Genomic DNA, 13,830 nt, shown 5'->3' on the forward strand with positions numbered 1-13,830 from the left:
CTTTATACATACATAAAGATATATTGCACACACACACACACACACACACACACACACACACACACACACACACACACACACACGCTACAGATACATAGACATAAAAAGCAGTAGGGAAGAAAGAGAAAGAAAGACCAAAAAAACTTTTTTCAGACTACCCAAAAGCCGAAAGAAAGACAGAGGACAGGAAGGGAAACTAAATCTGAGGGAATTGGAGGAGAGGAGCATCATGGGTAGGGAAGGAGCTCAAATACTGGAGCCTTCAGTTTTGGTATGTGGCCAATCGGATCTGAATCTCACAGGTTGAAGAGCATATGAAGGCAACAGCAGATTCTTTATCTTCATTACCTTTATAGCCTAATTAAAAACTGAACTATCTCAGAATGTTTGACAACAATGAGATGTCCTTTTCTGGTTTCATCAAGTACAAAATAACAAAAAGTTGGCTTTATTTACAGTTGATTTTAACTCTGTACCAATTACATAAATTAATTTTGGAGTACCTCATTTTCTTTGCCAATGGTTCTAAATGGAACAAAAATATCAAAGGGGAAAGATACCTCTGCCTGATTCCTCTGTTCAGACACAACTTATCAGAGAAGAACCCTTCCATGTTTGCTTCTAATCCTAAATATTATCCTAATTAACTTTATTTTTCTTTCAGGAAATGTAAGTGCTTCCACTACCTTAATCATAAAATCCCAGTTTACTCTGTCAAATGCTTTCTCTGCATCAACACCCACCAATGAGTGACATTTTTTTCTAACATTCTACTTCCCTCTGGATCATCACTGTTCTTTTAATGTTGTCAAGTCCATATCTATCAATTTTGGCATCACTTTTGCCATTCTTTTAGCCATTATAGACAAACACTTTATAATCATGGTTTATAACTGAAATGGGTCTATACAAAGCTGAATCACATAGATCTTTACAGTCTTAAGGTAGTACTGCCACCACTGCATTTTTCCATGATGTTGGTGCCTCCCTTCCTTCTAAAATACTGCAAAACAAAACCTTCCAGATCTTTACCACTGCTCCTCCTAAGTTCCAAACTTCCACTGGAATACCATCCATTCTTGGTGACTTTCCTGAAGATTGGTTACTGACTGTTAGTTGCTGAGCCTCATCTACCTCTAACCATATTTAAGTTTTCCATAAGTATTTCCATTTGTGTTTTTTTTCCCCACTACTACTACGCTTTATACAAATTTTCAATTTTCATGAAATTACCGAATATCTCTAATTCCACTACAGGATATCTGGTTATTTTTCTGGTTACAGGCTCCCTACGTTTGGCAATAACCCCTTCTACTTTCTGTTGCCCAAGTCATTGCGCCAAAACTATTTCTGCTCTGGAGTTACCAAAACAATTGCTTTACAGCAAACTTTCTAACCTAAACTTATGCACATTTTCCAGGCACTACCTTATTTTCTCTTTAGCACTTTGCAATTGCACCTCTTGTTCTGAGAGATTACCCTTATTTTGTCATACTTTAACCTTTGTCAGCCCCTCTGAATAATTCTTAAGTCTTTACAAGATTGTGTTCTTTTACTTCTATCCTATTTTAAAACTCAGCTTTTATTCTATCTCACTCACTAGCTATAATGTCTGGAATATTTTCCATTTCCCTAAACTCCCAGGTAATTTTCCAATACTCATTCCTTAAATTCTTCTGTTTTTAACAGGCAGGTGGGGAAGAGCCAGTCTCTCATGTTTACTTCATTACCCTGCATGTTTATCTTTGTAATTATTTGCACATGATTTGAAATAGTTATTAGATGTGTGTCAAAGTTCTCAAATAAAATAAAATGGTTTTGTATAGTCTAGCCGTTACTGTACCTTGGGGAATAATATGTAAATCTCTCAGAGCTCCTACTAGTGAATTCACATCTTTCATACAAAACATTTTCATAAATTTATTCAGGAATATATTGTACCTTCTAGGCCTCCTAGATGCATACTCATTACAAATCAAATTCCAGTCCCCACCTGTAAGCAATGTTCCTGCTGAAAGTTGATTTCTCCCCAATTGTTATGCTCCAGAGCAGCAGTTTTAGGTATTTATAAATACATGCCACCGTAATCCTCATCCCTTGCCAGCGGCCCCTTACAACTACAAAACTGCCATTATCTGTTTTCCCCTCTTTCAGTTCACTCCTCTTTTCCTTTGTCCCTAATATTTTGTAGAATATCCAGCCTAAAATCCTTTCTTAATCAAATTCATATGCTTGTTTCTTTCCAAATGTGTCTCTTGTAGCAATCTGCACTCCTTAATATAATTATTCTATTTTGTCTATACCTATAAGACCATTCACATTCCAAGATAATATGGAAATATGGTAATAAATCATTATTCCTACATATTTATATGGCAACTCTTTTAAAATGTCTATGTCCAGCTTTTGTGTTGCATGCACCCATTAATATTTGGCAGGTTAATCCTTTAGTTTTTTTTTTTTTTTTAATCAACATTGACCCATGTTACACGTTACATGATGGCTTGTAATAAAAACCCTAAAACAAAACAAAAACAAAAAAAAAAACGCCCAATTAACCTGTTAGCTTAATACAAACAAACATGGCAATGTACAGCTTCAAACTGAAGTTCCATACTCAGATGAAAGTTATTGGCTGTGCTTCCAGCTACACTAATTGGTGTCTGTTCAGGTTTTTTTTTTAATGTTCATCTGACCCAGATGTGAAAACAACTTGCATGCCTTCAGAAATCATTAACTTTTAACCTTGTAGGAACCAGTTTTCTGTCTTTTATTGTTCTAGTAATCTGCTTGTCTCCATGGAAACATAAGGGAATAAAAGAAAAATGTAGTCTCTGCTGCAGCCTAGAAGACAAGCTGAAATATTTATTGCTAAAGAAACCTTTTCATTATACTTAGTGTTTTCACATGTAATCGTTTCCATTTAAAAAATTATTAGATTAAGCCAATGGGTCTTAATCCAGACCTTCACCTATGCAGAGGTAACAGAAATCATATCAGCTCTACATACATTATGATCTGTGTACTTTTACACCTCATCCCTCACCTCTAAAACAACTACAGCCTATTAATGTAAACATGCTTTTGCCTAGCAATTTTTTTTTACTTTTTACATTGTAATGTCTACATTTTTCACTACAAAAAAGGAAAAAGTATCAGCTTACTTCAGTATCTTTATAACATACAAGAAATAAAAATGCTTTTATTATAAAATATGCAGTTTATATTGTAATGTTTCATAGAAATACTGAACAGAAACTGCTTTACTTACAGGTACCTTTTTTCCTCCTCCTTCCCCTCCTCACAAACCTTCAAAATACTAAATGACATGAAGTCAGGCAAATATTTTTCAGTTCTCCAAAAATTCAAAAAGTCAATAAAAGTTCACTCTTTTGACTACTCTTATACAACCATATTTCACAAATATGACTGATACTTTACAGTCTCACATTTATTCAATAATTTTATGTTGCCTATCATCTTCCTATTCATCTCTATCTAACTCCAGATTCCAGTTAAATTCCAAGGTACTCCCAATATGCCTCGTCACTCCTCTGCTCTTCCGTCTCTTTCAAGTAATTTCCTTTAGAACACTTGAAAAGGTTTCAATGGCAAAGTCTCTCCATGTGCGTTATCAGAAGAATGAAAGCAGAGTCCCCTTATGCTTGATGGCTCACTTTTTGTTGGACAAACGTTTATATTTCCTCCTTAGCCTGTTCTCCATCAAAAAAAGTTTGATCCTCCAGAAAATGATATTCTTAAGACAGCTGGATACAGCAGCTTGAATCATATATCAGCCTCTTGACATTCCCCAGTTATTGGAATAAATACATTTCTCTTTTGCTTGGTATACAGTGAATAACCATTTTCAAAAACTCTCAACTGTCTCCACTGTTTAATACTTTGCCCTTTTGCAACAGCTTTGTCCAGATCAACTCTTTCTGCTGGTAGGTTTTCATCTTTGTAGCAAGAAGTAAAATGGCCATAGCATGAGTAAAGGTGGGTCTGCAACATGTCCAAGGCTACAAAAGTAAAAAGCAGGACCAACTTAGGCGTGAAAGAGCTTACAGTGTTGTTTATACCTACATTAAATTTGGGTTTTACTGCCATAAGTTGTTTTAGTTGGTCCTGCTTTTTACTTTTGTAGGTTTGCATCTTTACTAATGAAGGTCTTGGCTGCTTTCTCATAGCCAGACTGAGAACATCCTTTCAATAAACAATTCCTGCCGTGGAATACCAGTCCTGCTGCTTATTTGTGCCTTTACAAAATAATCTGCTCCTCCCAGTTTCTATGGTACAGCAGAAAATCTCAGATTTCGTGCTCTATCCTTAACTCTACCACTTTTTTAAACAACTCTTCTTGAGCCGCCTCGTACTCAACCAGCCTTTTATTCATTTTGACCTCTGATTTTTGCAGTTTAATCAGCTCATATGAATATCTGTTTAAAGCTTCCATTTTTTTCCAGCCTTATCTGAGTTGATATACTTCTTTACTCCTTCAAGGTTTTGTTTACTTTAATTAGCTCTGAACACATTTGATTTAATGTTTCCTCTAGATTACTAGACGCCATTTTTTGTGCCAAAGTTGGAGCATGAACTGCTTTATGCTGAACAGCTGCAAGTTTCTTCCCAGTCAGTATTTTCTCTTCACCTTTTCTAGCAGATTTTCTTTCAAGCTCTCTCAGTTCCTTCTTTGCTGGCATCCAGACAATGTACTTATTACTCAGTAACTTAATTTTAATCAGGCTGACAATACTTTTGGCTTTTGTTTCTCAGTTTCTGTTTTTAGACTGGGACAGCTGAAGTTAAGCTGCTGATTATTGTGCAGCCATCTTGGAAGTCCTAGCTTACTCAGTCTTGGCTATTCCTTAGATTTACTCATACTGCAAGAGAACAATTCCTTGACCAACAGGTTGACTCATTCAGTGATATTGCATGCCTACAGTTGTAAGGCATCTTTTCTGGAAAAATACCTTCACTTGAAAAACAAATCCAAAGTATTTTGTTCAAGTAAATGACACTTTTATACCTAGGTTTCTTAGTTATTCTGCTGTAAGTAATCACTGCCTAGTCCACAAAAAAGAAACAGTTAAGGAGGATATGGACTTCTAATTAGCAACAAATATGAAAGAGTAAAAGCACACCCTATCTTCCCAACCTGGGTAAGAAAATCTGTCCAGGTAATCACAAACATAACTAGAGTGTGTAATAAGCTTAATGTCATAGCTCTAAATCTCCAACGTACTAAAAAGTAGTATAGGCTTAAACAGCTCTCCTGATACATACGTGGTTTCTTGGGCTGCTTAGGCTGATGGTGGTCTCCATCTCTTAAATTTCTCTTCTTAGGCTGTGGTCTGCTTAGGTCGTAAAAGAACTGGGTAGCTGGCTCATCCTGTGGGTAGAAAGAAAGTGCTTTAAACAACATAATTTTACTGATACCTTAATGGAAGTTCTCAACTTATGCTACAGTTCAGTCTTCTCAGAAGAAAAATGGTACAACTGCCATTTTTTTCCAAGTTTATCTGCTTGTGCATGCATATAGCTTGCAAAGAGGAAATGGTATTAAGGACAAAGTGAGAACATGAAATGGGCTGAAAAACAGTGAACAGTCAAGTTTTGACAATGTATTTGGCATTTAAGTTTACAAATGGCCGAGCTCATTACCTATCATTGCCGTAAATTGTACACAACAATCAAATTACACTACTTTGTCTCCTGCCATCTTGCAGATGTACTGCATTCAGAATATGTAATCTGCACTTAGTGTATTTACCACTCTCTCTTTCCTTTATTCTCATCTCCCCCCACCTTTTCTACATCTGCCCAATGCTCATTTTAATGCATCTGTAGATTCTCTCTCACCATCAACCACTTCAGTAATGATTTTGTGGGCATCTTTAATTATGGCAGGAAGCTGTAGACCATTAGGCTGCCAGAACATTCTTCTAACATTTTGCTCCATGTGTGTGTCATACTCCTCACCACTGGAATGTTAATGAATATTTCAGTTTATTGTTTTATTCTGCAGCTTATATTCTATTGTAGTAAAGTGGAACCGCATACAAATAAGCCATCATGCCTGCTCTCAGACAGTGTAAGCCAATAAACAGTTGTTTTCTGACACTATGTTAAACCATTGCAAACTCCAAATACTGCTGCGGGGGGGGGGGGGTAAACTAAAACAGCTTAGATAAGCAATATATACTTAGAAAGTTAAGCAACTCATTTAAGCTCACAATTCAACGGGGATTTCCAAAGGTATTGACAAAATAAACTATGCTGGGGGGCTATCAGGCCCAAACAAGTCATGCTTTCCCTTAAATTTATTATGCATTTTACAACCTTTTGAGACATACCCCTCATTACTGGAGTTCAGAAAAATATTTCTGAGGGAGAGGGGGTCACCCAGTTTCATTCAAAGAATATTTCCACACCCATCTATTACAGCTATTTTGGCTATGTACACCTCAGATGTCTGATAATGACAGTTAAAAGGAATGTCCACAGCAATATATTTTAGCTTGTTTCTCAACAAACACACACACACACACACACACACACACACACACAGCCAAGCCAGATGAATAGCTGCTTATCTTTGATCAAATGAGAAAACATAGGAGCCGTCTTCATTCACAGACTACATGCATTCCTACCAAAAATAACCACTGTTTGACTGGCACAAACAGTAGTTATGTACTTGCCATAACACTGAATCCCTTTATTCACTTCCATCCAATGACTTATGATCCAGATCAGAAAAACTATTGCTCCAGCCTCAAACCACTTTAATAAATATTTTCCTATACTGCCCGTGTGTGTGTGTGGAGATGCACAAGACAGAGTTTGGCACTAATTAGTAAAGATGGATTCAAAGCAGTCCATGATAGAAACAGGAATGTTCTTCAGGCTCTACAAATTGACAGTTTGAAAGGGGGATGAAGGGTGGATTGTCATATAAGACTGGGGTGAATGAAAGGACCCAACTGTAACCACTGTATCCTATTCATTCCATCCATCCAATCAGGATACTTACGTGGCATACTTGGGTGGCATTATGACAGAATATCTGAGGACAGTAGCTCCAAAGGCACCCCAAGACCTCAATATAGCATCTAATGTATAATGTTTAACAAAGTTATGAAATGTAGACCATGTTGCTGCTGAACACATCTCATCAAGTGAAGGATTTCTAAAGAAGGCTGATGAAGAGGAAACATCTGATGCAATAAAAGCTTTGGGTTTGCATAGTGATGGGCAAGTGTGAATTGAATAAATATAAGACATGCAATCCAAACGCCATCTGCAGATGACTTTGGACACTCGACCCAAGCTAATTGGCTGCTACAAGAAATAGTTGTGAGTCTTTTCTGAAGGATTTGGTTTCTGGTCATGTCCCAGGTATGCAAGATATATTCACCTTTAAATGATGCGAGTAAAAAAAAAAAAACACTTAAGTGAGCTGACTGATTTTTGTTTGTCGCAGAAGCCACCTTGGGAAAAACAGAGGGATTAGTATGAAGGGACACAATGTCCTTGTGAAACACCAAATAAGAGGCTAAACAAAATAATGCCTGTACCACTAATACTCTCCTCACAGAAGGAATAGCAACTCAAAACAGTTTTCCAGGACAGAAACTTCTAAAGGTGCACAGGTTGCTGGCTCAAAAATAACTTAAAGCTTTCAGTATGACACTGAGATCACTCAAAGGCACTGTGTCCTTAACTGCAGGTCAGAGAAGGAAGATTCCCTTGAGAAAGGCCGTGCAGGGTACATGTGAAGCTAGAGAATAGGCTAACCCACATGAACATTTGAAATGGCTGCTAACACACTTTAATTGTAAAGAAGCTGGAACCAAAGTCAGACATGTTAGCTAGGAAATATATCTGGATATCTTCAGGAAAAAGAGTCAATGTCTTGAAAAAGATGACCAGCTCACAAAGCATTTCTGCATTCCCATGATAAAGGCTGTGAATGAATTCCTTCTATGAAGCTGCCAGAATCCAAACTACAACAGTGGACAAGTCTAGATTATTGGTCATCACTAGAAGTGGAGAAACCAAATGGTCAGTCTGAGGTTGAAGATCAGAATGAGGTTCCCAGACTAGTGGGAAAGTAGATTTTGTCAGGGATCCAAAATCTAGGAGGTTTCCTGATGTGAGACCAAATCTGCCTGGGCCAAGAGGGGACAAGGAGGATCACTGTAGCTTTACATTTGATCGCTTTCTGCAGAAATCTGGAAATTAAGGAGAGAGGAGTATAAACAAAGAATCCCAGGAGGCCACTGCTTGACCAGAGCAGATTTTGGTGACTGATCGGGGGTGGGTTGGGGGACCATGGTAAAGAACTTGTTGCATTTGGTTTTGGATAGGTAAGCTAATAGATCACAATAAGGTTGGCCCAAGAGACTGAAAATCTGTTATGTCACCACTGGATTGAGAGACCACCTGTGAGGCATCAGAATGGATTTGCTTAAGAAACTGTCTCCTGGAAATGATGCAGGAAGAACTCTAGCCACCATTGTAGCGGTTCCGTAAAAATGTTGGCTACAATAACTGGAGTTGAAAGGGGCTGAGAAACCTGAGACCACTATGCCCTTAGAAGCCACTGCACAACCCTCATATGATGTGACCAAGCTGCACCATTAGAATAAACAAAGCTATTATCCCAAGAACTCTGAGAATTATGACAGTTATAGGGTCATTAGAGTGGAGGACAGATCGAACAGCATGCTGTAAAGCTTGAACTCTGCCTGAAGAAAGGGATACTATGGATGCAGTTGTGCCTAGGTGACATCCAGTGAACAGAATGGTTCGTTTTGGTTGAAGAATTGACTACTGGTGGTTTACTGATATGCCCATGCACAGACAGGACTGGGGCAAGTCATCTCAGGCACTGATCAACAGTCCATGGTTGGGGCAGCTAGGAGACAGTTGTTTAGATATGGGAAGAATCTAACCCCTTGTAGTCAAAGGTGTGCTTCTACAACAGCTGTACACTTGGTGAATATTCCAGAAAGGTAGGTGGGGGGACTGTGGTGAGAGCAAACAGCTGGGCCCCGAACTGAAAGTGACTGGCTCCCAGGGGGAAGCAAAGGAATCTCAGAAATGCTTTGGCTATTCTGACGTGGAGAGGCGCATCCTGGAGATCTTTAGAGAACATCTGTTTGCCAGAAGGCAAGGCAAATCCGACTGCCCTACAATCATGCAACCATTATGACATGGGTCTGTTTCACATAATTGTTTAGATGATGGAGAGCATTGTTTTTCTTCGGAACAAAAAAAAATAAACCAAGTAAAACCCTGACCCTGTCTTACTTGTTCAGTGGCTTTTTTTTTTTTTTTTTTGGATTAAAGACAGAACTTCTCTTTTAGCCACCTTTAGTTGCTTGCTGGCATGGACCATCTGGAGGCAGTCACCTTAATTTAGGGGTCAGTTTGGGAAAAGGGATTGTATTACTCTGGACAGTATCCTTCTTACACATCTGTTCTGTGCGATCACCACCCACTCAGGCACGTGGAGGGACAAATGACCCTTGACTGCCTCAACAAGCAAGTCCTTCAGGGATGGTGGGATTGCCTACTGAAAAACAGTCCATGGTATCCCTGGTTCTGCAGATCCCCTCGACCCCTGGCTTGGGTCCACTGAAGGAGCTACTTCTGCTAGGCCACCCCAGTCAGAAACAGGCTCAAATAGAAAACTCTTGGCATTCTTAATCTAGAATGATTTGGGACCCTTTTGGTTCCTGTACATGATCTTTGTGGCATCTCAAACCTAACTCCCACAGCAGAAATCACTTTGCCATCCAATGAACACTTCTACATCCTCTGACAGAAGGACCTAACAATAAATCTGTGGAAGGGGGCATAAGCAAAGAATGCTTTAAAGTTGTCTGCAAAAACAATTGCACAGATGAAGCCAATAATGAACCTGCTCCAGATCTGCAAAAATAACAGTATCAGAAATACCCATTCCAAGGATTTTAACGTCTCCAGCAATCTAAACAGAACATGCTGGAGAGACGGACCATCTCAAAGGGGCTTCCATTGCTCTGAAAGAGGCTTCCCCATCATGTAAACAAAGTACTTTCCTGACCCAATTCAAACACAGTCTGGACAAATGGACGGGAAACCGCAAATTTATCCCTGGGGTGACACATACGTCTCTGATGGATATAGGACGCTGATGTGATACAAAACTGTAACTACACTACTTCTATCCATAAAAGGGAACAAGTAACACTTGGGAATTCTATTTGGCAAAACTTGAAAATGCCTCCAGACCATTAGCCTAGTATATTTGTGTTTCTATGATGCGTCATTGCAAGGCTTGCTCCAACTGCTTTCTGGAATCCAATGCAGGCAATCTTCTCAGAGTAAAAAGTGTCTGTTACTTTAATCCCTCTGAAGTGATTCATTTAAAAGGTGCAACTCAAGGCCCCAAACACACAGGTCACAGAAGTATACACCCATTTCCCTAATTTCACAGCCCTGGATTCCTTATTAGGAGGGCAGCCAGGAACTGTATTCTTGGACAGCTTTTTATTAAATGCTGCCACAACAATGGACTCAAACACAGGACAGGTAGCACAATTCTGTCTATATTTGGAGGGACTAAGAATTTTGTCCCGTTTCCAAGGCACTGGAATACATGTGTCTGGTTCCTGCCATGACCTCCTAACAGTCAGGACAATTAAAGAATCCACAGGAGGGACCACCCAAGAAGTAGAAGGGGCCGAGCTACAAGCCACAGAATCTCGTCAAGATCTCCTTTGCAGCATTAACTCAAGGATTTCAAAAAAATGACATCTGACCTTTGGGAGACCCACTTGATTGAGTCTCAGTTACTATCTCCCCTATGGGGAGTCAATGTACCTCCTTTTACAGATCATATTTCTAGGAATGTTTGGTGGTATGACCAGATTCCTCAGAAGAGTCCTCCTCCGATTCCATAGTGCTTTTGAGATCTGACCCCCTGCTTTGCACCATGGAGGTACGATGGTGCTCAGAGAAGACAGGGAGTCACGCTGTGGAGCAGACCTCACAATACTCGGTGTCGCCACTCTCTGGGGACAAAGTGATTCTCCCTATAACAGGGAACACAGTTACTGCTACCACTCCTCCCAAAAAGGAAAAGGGACGTGATAAAGAGGGATTTGCAAAGCAGTAGTGGTGGAAGGCTTCAAGGAAGGCCGAAATCTCAGCCACTGACAAGGGAGAGAAGTACAAGACAGCTACAAACACACAGCATCATGTCATCAGCTCCAAGAACTTGGCTCAGACAGTCTTAGAATAGAGTGTCAGATTGGATCCCATAGGTATAAAGCTCACGTCTGTAGTCAGTACCAAGAAAATAGTCTTCAGGTCCAAGATCTAAAACCATGAGTGCAGACACACACATTGGGGAAGGAGCTAATATGGGAGATGATGGGCCAGCCCTATCCACACTCAACACCAGAGACAGGCCCACATCATGCAATTCAAGTCTGCTACAGATGTATTTCCATAAAACTTTAAAGATGAAGCTGAGGGACACCAAGAGGATATGCACGAAAGCTCCCTCTCAGATGATGTCCAGATGACAGGCCTCCTTGTAGACTGGTCTGGAACAATGATCTGTTCCATTACCATTGGAGCCATCAAGAGAGTAGTCATCAGGTTTGAAACTGATAGAGACTCAATTCTAGGAACCTCTGGAGCTGAAGAAAGTTGTGTTCTCTCAGATCTCCGTTTATATTGTTCCAGATCCTTTGGATTTATGGTTTTCTGCCCATTTATATCAGTAAGGGTTTTAGGTTTTCTCAACTTCCAGATCTGGGGGCACCAGCCCTTTGATTGCAAACTGTTTCTTTCTATATGAAAGAGTACAAGGCCCAAAAGCCTTCCAGATAGCACAATCTGATGAAAGATGCTCCACTTCCAAGCACAGAGCAAATAACTCTTGTGTCTTGAGGTGGAATCTTGTGGCCTCATTTAAAGATTGCTGGCATTTTTTGAAGCTTTTATCATGCTGGAAAAAATTCACGCACAAGCCAAACAAAACATTTCTAGAAATAAACTACAATGGATATAAAAAGTGTACACATCCCTGTTAAAATGCCAGGTTTTCGTGATATAAAAAAATGAGACCACAATAAATCATTTCAAAACTTTTCCCACCTTTAATGTGACCTATAATCTGTACAATTCAATTGAAAAACAAACATGTTGGGGGGGGGGGTAAAAATAAAAAACATACAAGTTGGTTGCATAGGTGTGCACACCCTTAAATGAATACTTTGTTGAAGCACCTTTTGATTTAACTACAGCATTCAGTCTTCTTCGGTAGAAGTCTATCAGCATGGCACATCTTGATTTGGCAATATTTGCCCACTCTTCCTTGCAAAAGTGCTCCAAATCTGTCCGATTGCGAGGGCATCTCTTGTGCACAAGCCCTCCTCAGGTCACTCTATAGATGTTCTATTGGATTTAGGTCTGGGCTCTGGCTGGGCCATTCCAAACAACTTTTTTTTTCTGGTAAAACCATTCTTTTGTTGATATGAATGTATGCTTGGGGTCACCATCAGGCTGAAAGGTGAAATTCCTCTTAATCATCATCTTTCTAGCAGATGCCTGAAGGTTTTGGGCCAAAAGTGACTGGTATTTGGAACTGTTCTTAATTCCCTCTACCTTCAATAAAGCCCAAGTTCCAGCTGAAGAAAAGCAACTGAAAAGCATAATACTGCCACCACTATGCTTCAACCGTGGGGATGCAAAGTGTTTCTGCACCAAACGTACCTTTTGGAATTGTGGCCAAAAAGTTCCACCTTGGTCTCATCAGACCATAACATTTTCCCACAAGCTTTTGGGAGGTTCCTATTAAATAAATTAACGTTCAAAATTTCAAACGCCACTTTATCGACAGCTCATTGACAAAAAGGCCAAATCCCGGAGAGACAGAACAGCAATTTTTTCCCTAGAGATAAAAATCACTGGGCCGTTTTTGGGACTTTGCCATTTCCTCCATTGTGGTGCAATCTCTGAATTGGCATATTTAAGTAATTGGGGGGTGTGTGTGGGGGGGGGGAGCTCTCTATTTTTGTGTTTTTTTTTGTTTTGTTTTTTGTGGACCAGTGATTTTTTTCCCCTAGGAAAAAAAAAACTGCTGTTCCATCTGTTCCAGATTTGGATGTTTTGACATTTAGTTGTCGATAAAGTAGCATTCGAAATTACGAACGTTCATTTACTTAATAGGGAAGCTTTTGGGAGACTATGTATTGTTTTGCAAATTTTAGCTGGGCCTGGATTTGTTTGTGTAAGAAAAGGCTTCCGATTTGCAACCCTACTCTATAGTCCAGATATATGGAGAATACAGGAGATTGTTGTAACATGTAATACACAACCAGTACTTGCCAGAAATTCCTGCAGCTCCTTCAGTGTTGCTGTAGGTCTCCTGGCAGCCTCCCTGACCAGTTTTTATCTTGTCCTTTCATCACTTTTGGAGGGACGTCCAGTTCTTTGCAACATCACTGCTGTCCCATATTTTCTCCACTTTTTGATGACCATCTTCACTGTGTTCCATGGTATACAAGATCCCTGTGATGCTTTGTAAGCTCTCTGCAAACCATGGCTTTTGCTGTAGCAGGCAACTGAGTAAATGTAAGGAAAATCCTACTAGGACAGCTGAACGTTATTTGGGGTTAATCAGTCTCTTTAATTGATGGTCGGTGTGTACCCAAGAAAACTGAATGCTGTAATTAAATAAAATTTATTTTATTTAATTATTTTACATTTGTTGACCGGGATAGTCTGACTGGATACACGACCATTTTCAGAGGAGGCCCGGGCAGA

The 13,830-nt window shown here is 39.5% G+C and overlaps 1 protein-coding gene across 2 annotated transcripts in view; it reads right to left on the reverse strand.

Moving 5' to 3' along the window:
• CWF19L1 (CWF19 like cell cycle control factor 1) overlaps nt 1-13,830 on the reverse strand; it is a 633,757-nt gene that overhangs the window by 263,174 nt on the left and 356,753 nt on the right. For both annotated transcript variants that reach the window (XM_044071015.1, XM_044071016.1), the window contains exon 9: nt 5,287-5,392. In XM_044071015.1, the coding sequence (XP_043926950.1) occupies nt 5,287-5,392 (106 nt within the window). The remainder of the gene's footprint in view (nt 1-5,286; nt 5,393-13,830) is intronic.

This window comes from Protopterus annectens, chromosome 5.part0 (assembly GCF_019279795.1).
Source record: "Protopterus annectens isolate FY-2018-M chromosome 5.part0, PAN1.0, whole genome shotgun sequence".
Classification (NCBI taxonomy): domain Eukaryota; kingdom Metazoa; phylum Chordata; order Ceratodontiformes; family Protopteridae; genus Protopterus; species Protopterus annectens.